At 36.7% G+C, this 20,293-nt stretch overlaps 1 protein-coding gene across 6 annotated transcripts in view; it reads left to right on the top strand.

The window, feature by feature from the left end:
* The window catches only part of LOC112987106 (kinesin-like protein KIF2A), a 59,169-nt gene that overhangs the window by 12,967 nt on the left and 25,909 nt on the right, over positions 1 to 20,293 (top strand). For 4 of the 6 annotated variants that reach the window (XM_064500475.1, XM_064500476.1, XM_064500478.1 and 1 more), the window contains exons 2-8: positions 9,835 to 9,929; positions 11,195 to 11,314; positions 11,757 to 11,811; positions 13,946 to 14,068; positions 14,617 to 14,717; positions 16,932 to 17,027; positions 17,665 to 17,719. In XM_064500475.1, coding sequence (XP_064356545.1) covers positions 9,835 to 9,929; positions 11,195 to 11,314; positions 11,757 to 11,811; positions 13,946 to 14,068; positions 14,617 to 14,717; positions 16,932 to 17,027; positions 17,665 to 17,719 — 645 coding nt within the window. The remainder of the gene's footprint in view (positions 1 to 9,834; positions 9,930 to 11,194; positions 11,315 to 11,756; positions 11,812 to 13,945; positions 14,069 to 14,616; positions 14,718 to 16,931; positions 17,028 to 17,664; positions 17,720 to 20,293) is intronic. The other 2 variants (XM_064500477.1, XM_064500479.1) reach the window with 1 other exon arrangement.

Below are 20,293 nucleotides of genomic sequence, written 5' to 3'. Positions count from 1 at the left end.
TCCCAAACCTAGTATAATTCAGAGTTTATTTGAACATCTGGCTGGAACTAACATTTAAGTTTTGAACTGATGTTTTGGAAAGTCTCTATCAGAAAAAAACCTACAGTTCTGCTTTCCCAGTCCCTTCCTTTGTTAGTGCTTGTTTGCATAAAATCTTCTTGCAGAGAGGATTAAGATGTTTCACAACTATTGAGTGTTATGGCTGTGTCGGCACAGTAAATTTATCTTGCTCCTTATTTTAGTCTAGGGTCCTTGTACCATGATCATTCTCACTGCACAGATGCTAGTTCACTTCCAGACTCCCATGTGAAGTGAATCGGATGTCTACCTTCTATAGAAAACCCAAGCATAGTTGCCCGGTTGCTGAGAATAGGCCTGAACTACATCATTTTGGCTATCACTGCCCAGGACAGTGCTGCTGCGTTGTGGTGGGCATTGCACTTACAAGTTCTCTCGCACATCCTAGCACATCCAGCATGTGCCCCTGTTCCTAGCTCTCATAGTGTCACAGTGGCAGGCTGTAATGCAGCTTTTTTCACTATTTTGTATAGGTCAAAGTGAAACACCGTAAAAAATTGAGAGGGAGGTCTCGGGGCTATGGGGGTACTTCTTAGGAGCATAGAGGCACGCATATACAAGCATTTCAGTTCAGATCAAGAATGCACTTTGGACGTGTATCTTTGGATTGTCGCTTACTTACTTGCGCTGTGCTTCAGTTCACTTTGAAAGTGGCTTTGGAGCATACTAAATTCCTTTTGGATTAAATGTAGCTGGAAGGCGCACTCCAGAAATGGACGTGATGCACTTCAGCAGCTAATGGGTGTTGAAGCTGTGGCACCAGACCAGCTGTCTGAAGTAGCCCCCTAGTCCCCTCCAAAATACACAGAGTATGAATGCGGGATCCTCAGCACCAACTGTTCTGCTTTGTAGATCTGCTCCTGTTGCAGTACGCTGCTTGCTAATGTAGACAAAGTTGAGGGATCTGTGCCAAGCGCTAAGCGGTGTAGTTGTGAGCAATGGTGCAGGGTGCTGTCCCAGGGGCTGTGGATGTGGCCCAGTCTGTACTAGTTGTCCTAGGAGTTCTGTCCCTGGTGTGGTCTAAAAAGAAAGCACAGAGGTGGTCTCTGTGACTTGGATTTTTTTATTTCACTCTAGTAATGACTGCTGCTAGAGAATGAGAAGGGTGTTCCTAGGCTATGCTGCTGCTATAGTTTCAGTAACAGCACAGTGATAGATTCCCATAGAACTTGCCTCCTCTCCCCCCAAAAAGAAAGATCATTCCAGTACAGCAATGACAAAACCAGCATAACTGAATAAAAGAGTTTTTTTTCTCATGGAGCAATAAACCATTACATTAACATCAATTTCAGAGGTGATTTAAGCTTACCCTCCTTGATTTTTCTCTAGAACAGGAAAAAAAATGCAAATCTAATAGCAGCATTCTAGGAACTAATAATGCTCCAACTATAGAAGTAGGAACAAACAGTGGAGGACAGTTGCCTGTTGCTGAGATGTTTCTAGCAATCTTAGAGATGAACAGGATAAATGTAGTCCTGAGTCCTGTAACTCTGCAGTGTGACATGACTTCAGCTTGGAGGCCCTGTGGGGCTGTGCCAGTATATGAGAGGCTTTGCACAGCATTACCAGTATCAATCCATTACTGAAGGTCAGTCATAAGTTTCTCTAGATTTAGGTAAATCGTTTCATACAGCATGAAAAATGATTATGATGAAATTTAATACGAGAGCTATAACGTGATGATAGTGTACTTGTAGTTCTCACTACTTGTATTCCCTTTGGGATCAGTGTTGGGACTGGTCGGATGGTTTTTTTGATCCATTATAATAATTCATTACTGGTCATAACACAAATAGTAACACTGTTCTAGTAACATTACCATGTGAGAGTGGGAGTTATCATCTCTATGGAGGAGTGTATCATGCAGGAAGAGTAGCAAATACAGAATAAAACAGTTGGAATAAAATGTAGCAGCACAAAGTAAATGATCATGTGCTTCTTCTGTAGTTTGGGAGATCATAAACAGTAAATGACAGGAGAAAAATTTTGATGTTCTAGTTCATCACGGAATAATTGTGGACTACCAATGTGAAGTGACAAGGGGAAAAGTGAGTGCAATTTCAGAGTCATTGTAATTTTGTAGTCGCTGTTGCTGTGGAAAGCAGTCTGGACCTCATGTGGAATACTCCATCTTTTCCTGGTTGTCGATGTTAATAAAAGGTGGTACTATTCAGACAGAAACAGATACAGGTAGGCTCACCATTCTTGTACAGATTTCTTTGTACAAGCTCTAAAATAAAGGACAGAGTACTAAGTGATGGTGAACATATGTAATCTGGAAATTAAAAAGTTTGAGTCTGTTGAGAGTGAGGTGCTAGTGCAACTTTCTGGGATGAATAGCAGAGGCAGACAACTTAATACCATAAAGGTTAAATGTGTTCAGTTTATTAAAGGAGTTATATGACTTACGATAGTATTAGGTATGACTGGACAGGTGGTTTGTTCCAAAGCTCATTTTCTATGGCTAAGTTATATGTGGAGAACTTGTCTTCTCTTAAGAACAGTAGGATGCCGAGTGTGGTATAGCTGAGACAGCTTGCTGATCAGTGCCTGTTAGCCTTTGTGGTGTTACATTTATTTATGAATTGGGCTGCTTTAGAAACAAGTTGCTATCCCATTCTGACACCTAGAGAAGCAGTATGTACCTGTAGCTTCCAGATATGACAGCTATGAGTTTCACTTTCCATTTGCTTGTGAAGCCAGTGGGGTGATTTCCATAGACTTCAGTGGCAAATACATCTCCTGAAAGTAAAGAAATGTAGGGAAGATACTGTCAGAAGAGCTCACTAATGAGAAATAACGCATCTTGAAATGTGCTAGAAGAGTATTAGTCACCACTCCTGAAAGCAGCCAGACCTGCTCTGAAAGGAAGTAAAGACTGAAGGGTTCCTCTAACTGGGGAGCCACAGGAAACTTGTATTCTGAATGTAAAGGGAAATTTATAGACCAATGTGTAAGATGAAAGGCCAGCAGAAAAAACAAAAACAATGCAGTCAAAATTGTGACAGTAGCACTGGGATACAGCTCTAGGTAACTTATTTGGAGAAGGTGTACCACTATAGACAATTAACAAGTTCAGTTGGACTGAGCAAGTAGAATTATATTTTAGTGTTTTGGGTTTTTTTGTTGCTGCTGAATGCAAGGAGGACCAAAAACTTACTTGCATCTTGTTTGCTGTATGAAGGACATTAAAAGCACTGTGTGTATTTTGAAGCTAAATAGGACAGTTGAATGGTTTGTTTGGTTTTTTTTTCTCTCCATTTGTTAATGGATTGACAGTAAGAGTTGTAAACTTTTTTCTGAAGCACTACATTTGATTGGTTTTGCACAGATACTGGGTGTGTATCTTGTATGGGGAGTTTCACCTGGATTTGGTAGCTTTCAAGATGTGGGGAAAGAGTAGGTTAAACTGTATTTTAATTCAAAACTTAAATATCCAAGCAGATATGGGAAACTTTATTTGGCTAGATACTAGTTTCTGTTCTCAAAGTCCCTATCTGTTATGTTGTGAAGGTTTACAGAGCTCATAAAATGGAGTTGTAGTGTGCTTGTCACTTGACTCAGATGTTTCTGTAGAATTTAAAAACTGAAACAAAACGATTTGGTAGTGATTATTCACAAAAAATAAATATTAAAATGTACGTTTAATTAAAAATGAAATGAATGGTACTGTTCTTCAATATTTAAGAAATATGTTAGTGACCCATTTGCTAGTCTGATAACACTAAAACTACAGTAACAGCCAGCAAAAGGAGGAAAGCAGGTTGCATGGCAAAAATAAAACAAACTCTGTGATGGGTAAAACAAAGCTAGAACAACTGTGGTAGATGCAGAGGAGATAAAGGTAGATCGTCATAACTGCAAAGTCTCAGACAGTCCATTATACCAGGGCTGCTCTGTGTGGATAAATGAAACTTTGAAACAAAATCAAGCATGTTTAGTGTTGTGGGAAAAGGAACATCTGTCAATAATAGCTACCAGTTTTTCCTTGTGGATTAGCAGAAGGGCAGTATATACAGTACAGGGAGAAACATGGCAAATGTTGATCGAGTGAATAAGAACATTGGCACAGTTAACGTTACTGCGGGAGAGACCTAGATGGGAATTCTCTTTCTCCTTTGGGATTTTTTTCCTGGAATTCTGCTATAGTCATCATTTGGGGGGTGAAGAATTAGTCCCCCCTCCCCTCCCCCCTGGTCTGTAAGAGCGGGAAGATTCTGCCATCAGAATCATTATTTAAATTAGAGCCTATAGCACAGAAAAGAGTTTTCTGGACCACTGTAATTCTGGTATACAGTAATTTTGGAGTTCCTGATTTGCAGCTGATCTCTCTCTGTTAAACATAATTTTTTGTGCATAACTTGTGGTTTGTATTTTTTTTTTGTTTTAAGAAAGTGAAGAACATTTTGTTCTTCACGATTTTAATTGGTGATTATCAGGTGGCAGGGGATGAGGGTACAGCATGTCCAGAAGTCCCTTTATGAGGTGACATTGATGTTAGTCCCTCATGAGTGTGGTTTAAGAGAATCTTGGCTATTTCACAACTGGCCATTATAATCCTTTAAGGAAGGTGAAGCACCTGTTGCAGTGATCAACCTCAGTAAGGCTCCATAGCAGCAGCTCAGTTGTGCTATGTTTTTGAATGCATTTGTGAAGTACCTAATATTGATGCATTTAAACAGGCTAAATGTTTGGCTCACTGGACCACTACCTGAGCAAGGTCAGAGAGTGTAACAAGCTGTGCATTTTCTTTCCTGAAGGTTGTGTTGATTAACACTGCCATAACCTGTTCCTATTGATACAATTGGCTGGTTTTGAGTTGTAAAGACTTAAACAACTGTGTGATGTTATTAACATGCTATTCTGAGTCCTGCTACCATTTTGGGGGAGGAATGGGAGGGTCAGAGTGGAAATCATGAAACTTTTCTTTCTATAGTCTGATCCAGAGCTTGTGTGTAAAGTTGGAACTATTGACTCAAATATGTTTCTAAGACTTCATAAAATTTCTGTGTAAAAAGTGCAAATACAGCATCTCTTTAGGCCAGCGTACTCTATTTGGAAGTTTGGGGAAGGCCATGGTCCTTTTTCCAGCCTTACTTCTTGAGTCACTTGAGAGCGTGAAAAGCTGCTTGAGTCACATGCCAGCAAATACTTTAGCGCAGACTGTAACACCAACCCATCTTTAACACTGATAACTTAAGTTACTGAGAAGTATTAGAAAGATGAAAAGGTTTTAGTCTTGTAATTGATTGCTGCTTCAAAATTGTGGCAGTTTCAAGAAGTTTTGCAGGCAGAAAATGTTCATTGCACTTAGCGGTAAGGCTCAAAATTCAGATTGGTATTGCTATTACTTGGTGTTGCTGACTAGTTTGAGAGTTAGTTAAAATGTTGGGTTTAGCTGTGGTTATTTGCTTTTGCTGCTTCTTCCTAAACCTTTTTCTGCACCAATAGCTAGGCTAGAGGCTCTGACAATAAAGGTGGTTCTTCTGGTGTTTCTGCAGATATTTATACTTGTTTTCTCTACCTCTGGTTTTCAAATTTTCGTAAGATGGCTAGGAAGAGAGCCTATGTTCTTCATAGTTGATGAGTTCTTCACTTTGTGAAGAAGTTGATGTTGTTCACTTGTATTGATACAAGTTGATGTTCTTCACTTGTATTGATAAGAGTGAGAATATCATAAGGTATGTGTGTTCAAGGAATGTGACTCAAAGCCAAGGTAATTGTAATGTGGCATCATCAAATATATTTGCGTTGTCTTACTGTCGTATTTGCAGCAAAATTTTCTGCATGCTGTAGTTTGTTGGAGATAAGCCAGATGCCATACACTGTACAGAAGAAATTACTTATACAAATAATAGCCTTTTCAAATAACTTCTCAGTTAGTTCGGGATCTATAGCAGTATAACTACTTCCCAGAAAAAATTTTGCCTGTGATGTGAACTCTAGTGTGAGGAGAGGAACTGGAAGTTGAAGAAACTCTGGGTAAAGGATCAATGTATCAGCGCTGTGGCTGTACTTTCTTCTTTTGTTTTTGACATGTGTGTGAAGATGGTCTTTATTTACTTGTCCCTTTTTTATTTTGTCATAATGCACATTCATGAACACGTTTACATTTCAGGTTTTCATACCAACTCTAGAAAATGCATTAGGAATCAAGGACATTGCCTCCAACCACTCTGCAGATTCATTTGGCTTTTATGCTTTAGCATTTGCAGCTTGGTCTTGCTTTATATGCTAGACGAGGTTTATGCCAGCCTAATTGGTTGCTGGCATTCCTGAATTTCACAGCTGCTGTATTCAGCTGTGTACTAGAAAAATATAATGGAATACTGTTTGCAGAGAGCAAGAGGCAATTGTAAAGATGTAAATTTGCTTTCTGGCAGTTCAATAACATGAAAACTTTTAGTAACACATTAAGAATTTTGAGGAACAAATTGTGTAGGTATATTGCCAGTTTAAACATTATAGTATACATTTTCTATTTAAACTCAGAATATTTGGAAGTTAGACATAACTTTTATTTTTGTTAATGCTGTTTATGCAATCCTGACTTTCTTGGCCAGAGAGCAGATGAGGATTGGCATAGAGATGGAAGATTGATTGTGATTCTTTTGTTAAGGGATGTTGGCTTACTGTGTTTGTGAGAGGATTTTTTATTCATTCATCAGCCTGCTTTGATCTCCTTTCACTTGTTATGGCAAAGATTTAAGCCCTTAATTTTAAAGTGTTATTTCTTCTCTGTCAAAAAGTAGTGCAGAGCACAGGAGCAGGTAATATGCCTTGTTTGGTGGCTCTGTGACTGATGGTGTCTCAGCTTTCAGTTTTTAATAGCGGTTTTCCTTCAGAATTTAGCATGTTACCAGATTTTGTAGAGATTATAATAATTATGTTGTATAGAATATGTTTCTCCAAACTTATATTTTTCATGTATCAGTTTTCTCTTGATTACATGTTGACAGGTGGGCCAAGCCTTAAATAGTAGCAGAAGATTATACCAAAATAAGCTTGATGAGTCTTCCAGTTCCTACAGTGTTGAAGAGGTTTGACGCCCTTGTAGACCCAGAATGCAGTTTGTAGACATGGCAGAAGTGGCATCACTACAGGAAATATGTGGATTCTGTTGTTACCTTGCTAATAAACCAGATAGCTAATTAAAAATTTTTAAAACAGTGATTTTGTACAAAATTGGGCACTAGAGTTATTAACTACAGAAAAGTTAATGGAAAGATGTATTGAAGATCTTGCACAAAGAAAGCTTTTCCTGAAGCGCTTGTCCGTAGAAATGAAGTGCAGGAATGCCGTGCCCAGTGGGTCTGCGTTCGCATCGGCAGCAGTAGAATTAGGCGGTGATCCTGAGGGCAGGATGTGCGGTTGTGCAGCGTTGTCTGGGGGAGGAAACTGGAGGAAAATCTGTGCATCCAGGGGAAGGCATGGCTGTTATTCCTGCCCTTGCGGCTTCTGCACGCTCGCTGCTGGTCTTTGCATTCCAGCTGAGGGATGCCCCACTGCGCCAGCTTCACTGCTGAGAGTCACTGGCTTTTTCTGAGTACGTGTTGATGCACGTACAGGAAGGTGCAAACTATGACCTTCATGCGTGCTGGCTGTTATGTATGAGGTGAGCCCAGTGTAAATAGTGGTAGGGTGTTTGTTATTATTTACTCACCCTGTCTCAACAGCTTATGCAACAACTGATACCAGTGCAAATTGATACTGCGGGTATCAGAAAAAGTGAAGGAATCCAGACTTTCATTGCAGTGTATGCAAGGGGGGCGTAAGGCAGTGGAGAGACTGGGGCTTGAAAGAGAAAGATACTAGGGAAACAGGAATGGAGGGATTTGTTCGGAAAAAATATGAGTTAGAGGAATAAAAACTAGCAAATGCTAGAGAAGAGGAATCAAGTCTGGGAAAAGAGGGAGGATTTCTTGGTGTTTGTTTTTTTTGGTAAAGAATTACTTCATCCCCTTCAATGGGGAATTGAACCTTATGACTATGCTTTGGGCAGGGACAAGTCCAGAGGTTAAAAATGGTTATGTAAGGTTATGTTCATAGTAAGGTAAGTATTGTACATGTGAAATCACTGCTGCCCAGGGGTGCTAGCTTCTGTATTAGCCCCTGTGTTTGCTGTGTTTTGACTGAGTTTTAGTTATTCTCTTCTCCTGAATTTTATGCTAGAGTGCATAGATTTACTGTTACCTTCTGTGAGACTTGCAGCCTCTTTTTTACTTAGGTGCAAATGAATGATTAAGTAGCCTTTAGAATAAAATGAAATATTAAATTTATAAACCTGTGTTGCATGTGTTGTAAAGCAAGATTATCTGGGATTTCAGTTAAGGCTGATGCTGAAGTTTGATCCCTGAAATACTCACTGAAGTGTGATGGGCAAGTAAGATGTGGAAGGAGTGGATTCATGTGGCTGAGTGCTGTGGGCACTGTCAGAAGTGCCAGATTGCTCTTGCTCCCAGGTGCCTGCTCTGGAAGCTGCATAGGTGTATAGGCTTGTGCCGGAGGGAGCTCTGCTGCACTCCAGCTGGCCTGTTAAAGGCATCTGCAGTGCAGGTGTGGGTGTGGGTTGGCTGTAAGCTATAAACAAATAAAAACTGTGTGATTTTTGAGGGAGTTCATGTAAGAATTAACTACAGTTGTAATGAAGAAACTTCCTTCTGGGTGTATAAAGCTTTAGGAGTAAGCATTTTGTGTGCTGAGTTTAGAGGACTTTTTTTTTTTCCTTTAGGGTTTAATATAGATAAAACATGATTTAGGATTCCTTTTTACTGCACTGTTTATGTTTTCCTCTCAAATATAATATAGAGTAAGGAATTGCTTATTTCTGTTATGGCTCATTAAAGGAGAGTATTAGAGGAGTGGTTTTACTGGACTTGTATTCTTTGGAAACCCCAGTTCTTGGTACTCCTAGGGCAAAGCATAGATATGAAATCAACATGATACTTGCATCTTGCTCCTTTTGTGTCAGTGCATAGCTGAGCTGTTATTACAATTGCTCCTCACTACCATGTGTAGGAAATACGATAAAGTGTGACAGATGATATTAAAAGAATTTGTGATGCACTATATATTTAAGATGGAAAATCTTTCTCCCTACAGAAAGTTTCCTATTTTTATTGTACATTACAGGGGCTTGCTGACTTTGGCTCTCTTGTTTGAGAAGACATAGCAATGGCACCTTAACTCCAGCTTTACAATTTGTATTAACAGTTGTTTCTAAAACGATGATTTGAATTGTTGATGCAGGGAATTTGATTTTAATTGAATGATCAATTGTTTGAACGTTCATCAGAAATGGATATCAGAATTCAATTTCAAGGCACTTTGCTCCTATGTCAACATTTAATGTTGTAGCAGCCTGTGAAGGGAGAAAAAAACCCCTTTGTGTAGTGCACCATAGTAAACCTTCCTGCCAATAGGAGATTCATGGTGTTGCAATTGTTATCAAAACTTCTCAAAGAAAACAGGGTTTAAATTGTGTTTTTCACATGGTATGCTGCTTGCTTACCACTCAGTTTTCTGTTTCTTCAATTTTTCATTTGTATACTCTTGTATTAGAACGTCCCTTAGTGGATGAGATTTGAGCCAATTTACAGTATGTGGTCAGAGATCATCTTTTATTTATCTTTTTTTTTTTTTTTTTTTTTAACCTTCCTTTCTGCTTCTCTCTTTGTTTCCCTGTACAGGGATTAAAATAATTTCTGGGAAACTTTCCCACATGTTAATAAATGATTATTTGCATTTGCTTTCCAGGTCGAATTCACCAAGCTATGGTAACATCTCTAAATGAAGATAATGAAAGTGTGACTGTTGAATGGATTGAAAATGGAGACACTAAAGGCAAAGAGGTAAACTTCATCATTTTAGAACTTTTCTCTCTTAAAAAAAAAAAAAAAAGAGAGAGAAAACTGCATACTGCTTTGGAATTTGCACTGAAAGCAAAAGGAAAATATAAATCTTAAATTACTTAGTGATTCTTTGGTTCCAGATTTGGACAAGCCTTGGTTTCTGTTGTATTCAATTTGACTTCCTGAGGTCTCTGTCATAGCTTTTAGATAGTGCTTTTCATCTATTGATTTTGAACCAGATTAGAAGGGCTGTCCTCATTATCCCCTATTTACAAGTAGAAAAATCAGATTGTTGAGGAGGACAATGACTTGCAGTTCCGACAGGAAACTAGTGGGAGGGCTAGGTTAGAAATCTTTTGGTGTTTGTATTATTGTGGAACTGAACTTCTGGTTTGTTTATTTATTTTTATTGCACAATAATTTTCCAGCCTTGTTTTCCTTGAGAAACTGTGTCTCTGTGTGTCCCAGTTATGCTTTGCTATCCCCTCTTCCTGTAAATTTTGGACCAGTCAACTGATGTCAGCTGAGATTTGGATAAGCACCTCAGAAACTACACATCAGCAGTTTTGTGAAAACAGGGGAAAAGCAAAAAAAAAATTGTGAGAATGTCCTACCGATGAAAGAGCTTATCTGTTTGGACATACAGAACCATACTGTAATAAGGTCTTTGAAAGGTCCAGCCGGGCGAAATGTCAGTCTAGAGACCAAAGCATTTAAGATCTCCAGGAAACCAGGTTTCAATAGTTCTGAAACCAGTTATTTTTGAGATATAATCCCTGTCCTGGCCCCAGCACTCCCCCCTGCTCCCTCATGGCATTTTGAATAAGTAACACTTACAAGAAAAAAAATAGCTGATAAATTTAACATGGTTTCCACCTGTGCTTTTATTTTTTGAATTATCTGGGAAATTTCAAGTAATTGAGGTCTCTTTGTTTTATAGAATGTCTTTCATATTCTACAGTAATTGTCAATTTACCACAGTCATACTGACTACTTTTGTTTTAATTTTATCCCTTTACAAAATTATTAATATCTACTGGTCATTTTTAATTCATTTGTTTTCTGAAATGCGTATGTTTTCAAGTAATACAAAGAACAAAGCTTAAGCTCTTTTTAGAAATGAGAGGTTTCGGGTTATAGATTTAACCAATTGTGATGTAAAAACACTAAATATATTTATTGTGTATTCTCAAACTTAAGAGGAGAGATGGAGAGGGTGAATTTATCCAAAGGCTTATAAATGTGTGTTATATTCTTTTAAACAGATTGACTTGGAAAGCATATTTTCACTTAACCCAGATCTTGCACCTGATGAAGATATTGAGCCTAGTCCAGAGACACCACCACCACCTACTCCATCAGCCAAAGTAAACAAAATTGTGAAGGTTGGTAATACCTAAGCAACATGCACATATTAAACTTACAGTACTCCTATGCATGTTGTAATCCTTGAATTTTTAAGTCTAACTTTTTGTCTGTGGATCTACTTTATAAATGTTTTCCCTTCTTTTTCCTGTGGTGGATAGGGAAAAGATAAAAGATTTTTAAGAACATGTCTGAGAGAGAGGGAATCGAGGACTAATGCTTATATTACTGAATATATCTCAAGAAAAAGTATTGAAAAGGTGTTTGAGATTGTTTTGAAACAGTACGTATAGTTCAAGGACTCCTCATTCCATGCTTTTCTTGGAGAGATTTTGCAGCAGTCACCTTTCTGTATTACTGGCAGCATGTTATTTTTATTCACTGGAATTAAGCAGAGGTGGGGCTGCAGTTTACGTTTTCAGTAATAAGGTGATCAAATAACAGAGATTTCTTTCTTTATAGAGTCGGCGGACTGTGGCACCAATTAAGAATGACACCCCTGCCAGAGATAACAGAGGTAAATGTATCTTTCCATTTCACGGAACTAAAAATATGGGAACATGTTAAAGTATGGGAAGACATGCTAATCTAAAATTCTGTAGTAATTCTGCATTTCTAGTTCAGTATGTACCTGTAAGAAAGGTAAAGGACATAGCACATCATTCCTGGAATTATTCCTCCGGATATTTAGAAATGGATACTGTACAAATAGTATTTATATGCAAGTGCCATATAAGCAATATAACATTAAGAAGGTTAAGCTGAATGAACTGAAGGTGCAGAAGTTTGAAGTTCATTAATTATGCTACATTAAATCATGTGTGACTTTTGCAAATTGAAGCATGCTCAGTTTGCTTCAGCTTCACAGTGCTTTAATATACACTAAATGGTGCATTTAAAAGTTCTTACACTTTCAGTTTTCTAACAGACCCCTGTAAACATTCATTCAAAGACTACTTAAACCCTACAGGTTATTTCTCAGTCTACAGTCCACAGCAAAAAGCTATATAAAATGCTGAAATATCACAGGAGGGTGGGTGAATGAAATATGTGTTAGCTGAATATAGATATAACACGTCTAGAATATAAGAAGGAATAGTAATTGCTTAGAAAGTGTTTACCTTTTCTCTCCAGGCGCTAAGCTTAACTGACTTCTATTGATGATGGTGATGGGATTCTTTCAAACATTATTGTTTAAATTAATGACTAGATTCCGTTCCATCTGTTTAAATTTGAAAAACAGGTTGGCTTGCTTATCTTTGTTTTTGTTGCTAGTGTTCAGAATCTCTTCTGAGGAACCGTTGAGTTCACTTTCTCCCTTCTGTCATTTGCTTCTGGAGGTGTAAACAAACTAGAAATTTATCAGGATGTTTTTTTCAAATTAATTTGTCTAAATTTGAAACATTTTATTGATGTGGTCTCCTCCTCACTTTCTGCCTTTTTATAATTTTTTTATTTTCAACTCTTTCTACTTTTGTTTTGAAAGTTTTTCTACTATTGGCATTGCATGATTACATCAAATATCTGTACAAGTTGTCATTTGTAGTAAGTGATCTGTTTGATATAGAATAAGCCCTGTAACTTGCATTTTAGTGGGAACTCTACATCTTATTATTCACACTTTACCTAAGAATTTGTTCTTTGTTGGTCTTGTAATTAAGCTTTTCTTAACATACTGTTTTGTTCAGTGTATTTAATTCATGCTACAATCTATATCTCCTACCATATTTGGAACTGATTTGGGCATTTGTCTTGTCTACCCATTTGATATTTGTTTCCATAGTTGTCTCCATGTTGTATACAGTGCTGGCATTGTTTGGAATGTCATCTCTAAACTAATAATCAGAGCTATTACCTTCACTTTCATACTCCTCCTGACAGACCTCTTTAGTAATGTGTATAAGAAACTGGCCAGCCGAAGTGGAGCTGTTTGAAGCAACTCTGAAAAACAGCTTAAAGCATTCAGCTCTACCGACGAGGCCTGCATGCTCACTGCTCCCGCAGAATTCACTGAGAAGAGACATCACTCGGCACCTTTAGAAACCACCATCTTTATTACATATAAAATCAATGCATAAATTTAGTTAGACGTATTGATTGCATACATCCCCTGTAATATAGCGTCAAAAAGATTTGTTTCTTCCACTTGTAGATTGTATGGCACTTCGCTGCCTTTCATTTATGTCCCTCTACTCTGCCAGAAGTTGTAGGTTCAATGGGCTGGAACCATTTTGTAATTGTTAGAGAATGTGGAACAGCAGGGTCTTGCTTCTAACTAGGTTTTTGGGTTTTATCACAGTATAAATAAAACTTCAGTACTTCAGACTGCAGTACTGCAAATCTCCAGGTACATATTTCACTTTGTGCACATAATAAATTGTACTGAAGTATTTAAAAACATGCATGTGTGGCATTGGTACTTAATAATTCTGTTGTGTTGGTATAGAACATTAGGTAAAAAAGGCTACGTACTGAATGTCTTTATTAATAGACTTTCCATATGTATGTTTTTTTCTGCCCTTAGTAAATTGCTGTTTCTTGAAAGGAGCCTTGTTTTTATCTTGTCATAATAAAGTATTTTGGAGTTGGATAGAAATAGGGAAAATGTTAATCTTTCATACCTAGATCAGCTTTGTGCTTTTCTTTTGCAGTGGTTGGTTCTGCACGTGCACGGCCTACTCAGCTTCCTGAACAGTCTTCCTCCTCACAACAGAATGGTAGTGTTTCAGATATATCTCCAGTTCAAGCTGCAAAAAAGGAATTTGGACCCCCTTGTATGTAAATCGTGTATCAAGGATTCATTCATTCTGGGCATTACATGTACATTCTCTTGGATTATGTTGTTGTCCATAAATGACAAAAGGTCTATATATGCAGTTGTCTGTAGGCTTCCTTAAGAAGCTTTTTCAGAGTGCTAAACAAATGTTCAGTTTTGTCATAGTCATGCTAGCATTTGTTTTTTCCTTTATCTTTTTTTAACCATGGCTGTTCTTTTTTAATTTGCCTAATTTTTCTTTGAATTCAAACCAAGAGATCACATGTATTTGTCCAAATATTTTTGAGGGTCATTTTCCTTATATTTTTGGTTGTGTAATTGTTGTCCTGTTTCCATGATTTTTTCTAATTCAGTTATTTTATAAATTTTAGAAATTAAATTGCCATAATAATTCTATACTAGTACTGATTTGCTTGAAAAGTTAGTTGATGTAAATACATGTATTCTAATTATTGCTAAATTAATATAATTGAAATGTTGTAGTGTAAGTAACTAAATTCATGCAATAAACTGAAAATATCTTTAAATCGTATCATTTTCTTTAAGCACGTAGAAAATCTAATTGTGTAAAAGAGGTTGAAAAATTGCAAGAGAAACGTGAAAAAAGAAGGTTACAGCAGCAAGAACTTAGAGAAAAAAGAGCTCAGGTTAGTATTTTTAGCTCAGAGATGGAAAACATATGCCAGCAAGAGAAGATGTATGCAAAGTACTTGTGCTTTTTGCAGTCTTCAGTAATTGTTATGAACTGTTACAATCTTGAAATTAAATGTTTTCTTCCTATATACAAGTTTGATAAGTATTTTGGTGCACAGTTGCATTGCTTTGGTAACTATTTTTTTAGAAATTTTTTTCCCCTCTCTTTCTTTCTGCAGAAATAATTGCTTGTAATTTCTGTAATGTCTTATCTTTCCGTGGTTATTTAAAAATCAAGTACTGGTGATAACTGTTTCTTAGGGAAGATACATTGATAAAATATAATCAAACCTTTGGCTTTTAGATAAGGTTGTTATTCTAGGTGAAGTATTACAACATTGTGATAAATTGTTTTTTCTGATCTTTGAAGCTTAGAAGAAGAAGTATTCGAGACTCAGATTTGAAGAATGATATTTTTTTCTTTAAACCTGTCTGTGTATTTTGAATTTAGCTTTGCATCATGCAGGCAACTTGGCAGTGAGTTGTTAGAAACTTTGGTGAAAGACATGAAGTTGCTAATCCTGTTAGAAAATCTCTTAACATTAAATGACAGTAGTGTAAAAGCTTTAGCAAAGCTAGTAGCATAATCTTGTTGACAGGCCTATGTATATGTGTTAGTCTCTCTAAAGAGGTACTACCAATCTGCTAATGACATAAGAATTACCACGACTAAGCTGACCTAAAATAATGTATGCGGAACTCGTGTTCTCTAATTTTCATCCATTTAAACAAATACAAAACATTAGCATGTCTTTGTCTGTGAGGAACAGATATTTTTTGTTCTATATATTAAAATTCTTTGACATGGTACTACACCTAAAATTTTATTTTTTTCACTTCCAAGAAGACTCCCGTTGGATTTGAGTCTTAAGCTTCTGTATGAGGAAGTTCTGTTTGTCTTGGTGATCTTTACGTATCTGTGCTTTCTGTTGCTTTGTGTGTTCTGTTGTTGTTGTGAAATACAGCAATAATCAGGCAGCCACTGTCCTCAAAGAGGGAACAGCTTTAACTAGAGTTTGAAGAATATTAGGCAAATACTTTTTCCATAAGAAGCAATAGTCCTTTCTGAATTTTAGAAGGAAACATTTCAGCAGTAATACATTTTGAATGGACTTACTGTAAGTAGTTTTTAGTACACTGTAGTCAGAGTGGAAAACTTAAAGGTGCAGTCAACTTCTAATTACCAAGGCACAGTTTTATCTGAGGTGAGGATTAACCATGTCACAGATGCAGAGGCATAAGCTGGCTGCATTTCAGTTTATTAACCCCTATGCAGTATTGTGTGAAGGTGCCTATCCTATTTCTATAACCAGTGGTGGTCCAGAAGCAGTTTTAGCTAATTTGTGAGGAGTTGTGCAAATGTTAATAAGGTTTGAGCACCAGAGCTGGCTGTGTATGCCATCATTAGGATGTCCTGAAATTGTGTAAAATCTGACAGTACTGGGGAGAAATGACAGGAAAGGCATTTGAGTGATTCTGCAGAGAATCAGCTTAGCTCACAATGAGCTCAGTTGCTCTGGTTTAGCAAGACTTGCAGGGTCTCCATGCGTGGCCTCTTACTTGTCTAGGGGTGGGAGGGCTTGTGAGCTTGGACGTAGGATACTGTGTATCCTGGGGGTCGCTTCTGCTTTCATTGGAACTTCAAGTGTTGGAAGTATGTTTCCAATGCATCTGAGTAACTGTAGGAATTTACTCAGGGCTAGTAGTAGGATCAACATCATGTAATCGACTTGGATCCAGCAGGGGTGTGTTTAGAGCAGCTGGGATATTTGCACTGTATTCTGCAGGGTGTTTTGTAGTACCTCTATTCATAGAATCTATCCATTTGTCCATTGAACTGCCTTATCTCAGATTAAGAATAGTTGAGCATATAGTCTATATGTTATTGTGCCGTTGTTCAGGAATATTTCTTTACTGTGAAGATGCTGGCAAAAGGCAGTCATTTCTCTTTCTTGAATAGACTTTTAATGAGACCTCAATTAAAGAGTGTTTTGTATTACATGCCAACCAAAAATAGTCTTGCAGTCAAGACATTTCTGGGGTCTTGGAGAAATATTAAAATTTCAGCTAATGTGTATTTTTTTATAAGTTAATTTGGAAGGTATTTAAATGAATCCATTTCAGAAAAAAAATATGTGTATTGGAACTTCTGTTGCTTACTTTCCTAGGATGTTGATGCTACAAACCCAAATTATGAAATTATGTGTATGATAAGAGATTTCAGAGGAAGTTTGGATTATAGACCACTGACAACTGCAGATCCTGTAAGTACCTCAGGAGGTGTGAATTTTTTCATCCCTTTTTATTTCTGATTTGTTTTTTAGTTTTTAAAAGCTTGAATATACTTTCGTCTATAAATATCAACAGTAAGTAGTTTAATATATATATCAGTATTCTTTATACCATGGGTTTATTTTTTCAGTAATTTGATGATATTGAAACTAGTAGGCATTGGAATTCCTAAGATATGAAATTAATAATTATTAAGTATTTTATGTCATTTAATTATATTCTAACTATAAAATAATATCAGCAGGTATTAAGTAATCAGCCTCTGTAGTCTCAATTTTCTTGGAAGGCCACGTGATTTGACAATTTCCATCATTAGCGTAGCTACACTAATACACCTGTATTTGCTTGTTGTGTTCCAAGATGTAGCTGGTACTCTATAGGATCAGAGCAATAGGTGCAGGGAGGTTTTTTTACTCGTCATGTCTGGTTCTCCCTTTTGGGTTCATGTTTATTGTGCAGATGCAATGGGCTTTTGCAAGTTCAGATGACTCACTGCCTTGTAAATGTCTCTTCATTTAACTGATCAGTTACTTAATTTAAAAAATAGAGATAAAATATTGTATAACTGGAATTAGGATGTAATTCACTGAAAGATTCTTTTCTTTGTAGATTGATGAACACAGGATATGTGTTTGTGTACGAAAACGACCACTCAATAAAAAAGGTATGATCATACAAATTTTTGAGGAATTTCTCTCTGAAAAGCTGCTTCTGATAATATAATATTATTAAGAGATGCAGAAATACTGGTCATATACTGGAAATGCTAGATAATATGCATGAGGGAACCAGGAAATGCATAGATTTATAGATAACCTAGATAAAGACTGGGTAAAAAGTAGTTTAATTATTACCATTTTATAGATGGAGAGCCAAGGCACAGAGGGACAGTGCAGTTTTTTCCAAGGTCATCTGAGATGTATTTAGTTGATCTGGGAGTTAATTCAACTGGAATTTCCTGAGTAATTTTACACTACTTTAGGAACACCATTCTTTTTAAGTGTACCTTAACTATCCTTTGAATAATCTCCTGATCAGTGAGCTACCCAATAAAATGTTTCCACACATTTTTTACATATGTATCTTTGATTCAAGACCACTTTGAACTATAAACATTGCAGGAACAATTTGGGTGCCTAAACAGAGGTGTCTTATGATGTGATAGGTGCCCAAGGGTATCCAAGACATTCTCACAGGGCTAGTGGATTACAGACAATTTGGAGAGTTGTATCTCCTGAAGCTGTAGCTCCAGGCTGGACAAGTTACCCTAGGGCATATAAAATGGCACTAAACACCTGTTTCTAGGTACTGGAATCAGTCCCTAGTAGCTTGTTTTTATATATAGGAATATTGTTACAACGTTTTTCTTACTGTCTGCTCACCAGACTGGAGTTTGTATTCCAGAAGAGCATACAGGTTTTCAATTCTTATTAAATCCCAGTTTTCCCATGAAGTTCTTTACTCTCAGTGGGAAATTAGGAACTGCACTTACTTCTGAATTGGAACCTGTCTGAATTCAGCACTGAAGTAAGCTGATTTTCAGTTTGAAAGATGTTTCTTTCCCTTTCTTTTTGCTATATTTTGTTTAGCTAAAGGACTCAAAGAGCATCACTGTGACTCTGAAACAACATAGGATGCATTTATTATTCTTGTACTGTCAGAAGTACACATCGAGGAATACTTTAGCAAGCACATTCAGGGGGATATGGGAGGATTGTAAGGGAAAGGGAAAAGATAAATTGATATTAGTGTATAGTTAGTTTTCTTTTCTCTTATTTTTTCCCTCTGTGTTGTTGCTTTCCTGACTCTTTTTTCTTATTCCCTGTATTTCTCCTGTCCTTTTTCTTTTATTGACCTGAAAGGAATGAATAATCTCAAAATTTGGTTAATTGAAACTATTGTACATAACCTATGTAATAAGGGCATTCAACACACAGTTCCTATAGTAGTTAAATTTCCATTTTAGCATTATAGGTTATCTTTAATAAAATATGTCTTAGAAATCCAATACATCTAGGGGGAAGGCCACCTTCTGTCTGCACTGAAGTTAAGAAAGTGAAATTACAGTAAATGACAGCTGTCATGAGGCATGAGTTATGATTCAAAAGTGGGTTTTGATTCTGTGCAAGTTGCATATCTTAGGTATTGGTGATTTGGAGCCTATTATGAAAACAGTTTTAAGGAGTTTGTAGGAAGATGAGTGTCTAAGCAAAAAATGAGGTTTGCACAAAAGTTACTTTGCATTTTTAAGAATAAATTATAATAAAAAGGAATTAATGAATATGCACTAAAATTTTGAAAGTTCACAAGAAACAATATTTTTCATGCCACATGTTAAAATTGAAGAATAAAAAAGAATTAAAGATACCAGTGTTTAATGCCCAGAAGAGGAAGAATACAAATATGTTGTTTCCTTTATTATTACAATAATAACATATGTCAGAAACATTGTTTTTCCCTTTTCATGTTCTGTATTTTGAAGTAATGTAAGGTGTTCAAATCATCTGATAGAAATCAGGCGTATAGACCAATTTTTGTCAGTCTTAAAAACACAAAATCTTCACTAAAGTCTTTAGGTGTTGTTAGCACCAGTTGTTGATTGAGAAGTGTATGGTGGGTTTCAGAGACATTATTCCAAATTTTCATCAGTAAGGAACACAGGTTGTCTTAACAAATAGCTGGGAGCAAATAAATGTCTTATTGCAAACAACCATTTAAGAAAAAACAACTTTTGACTGCTTTAACTAAAAAGCTTTTGCTGCAAAGAATTGACCTTCATATATCTGTTTTCACCAGTGTTCTTTATTTCTTCTCTATGATTACTGCAGAATAATTACATTTTATTTTATTGCAGTGCATTTGAAATTTGGTTGTATAGTGACATGAATGCATACTCCTGCTTCTGTGCAATGTCATGCAGTGGTAACCATGGTACTGTTTGATCAGTATGCTTACTGATGATACGATTTCTATCTGATTTTATAAAGCCACATCAAATTGTTGAATTGTATGCCTTAAGAAATTTTAAATAGAAATGCAAGTAGGACACATTAGTGATCTTGACTATATGTACAAAGGATCTTTATTTTTGTGCATATCATGGATCAGTGGGTTCTGTGTGTTTTGCTGACTCGTATCTCATGCAATTAGCTGTAAATTGTAGGGCTGTCTAGTAATTATAACCTGGGAACACAGTATTGAAATCACATCTAGATGGCTTTTGTTCATTCCCAGTGAT

Source organism: Dromaius novaehollandiae, chromosome W (assembly GCF_036370855.1).
Source record: "Dromaius novaehollandiae isolate bDroNov1 chromosome W, bDroNov1.hap1, whole genome shotgun sequence".
NCBI lineage: Eukaryota > Metazoa > Chordata > Aves > Casuariiformes > Dromaiidae > Dromaius > Dromaius novaehollandiae.
This window is presented reverse-complemented; position numbering and strand designations above follow the sequence as displayed.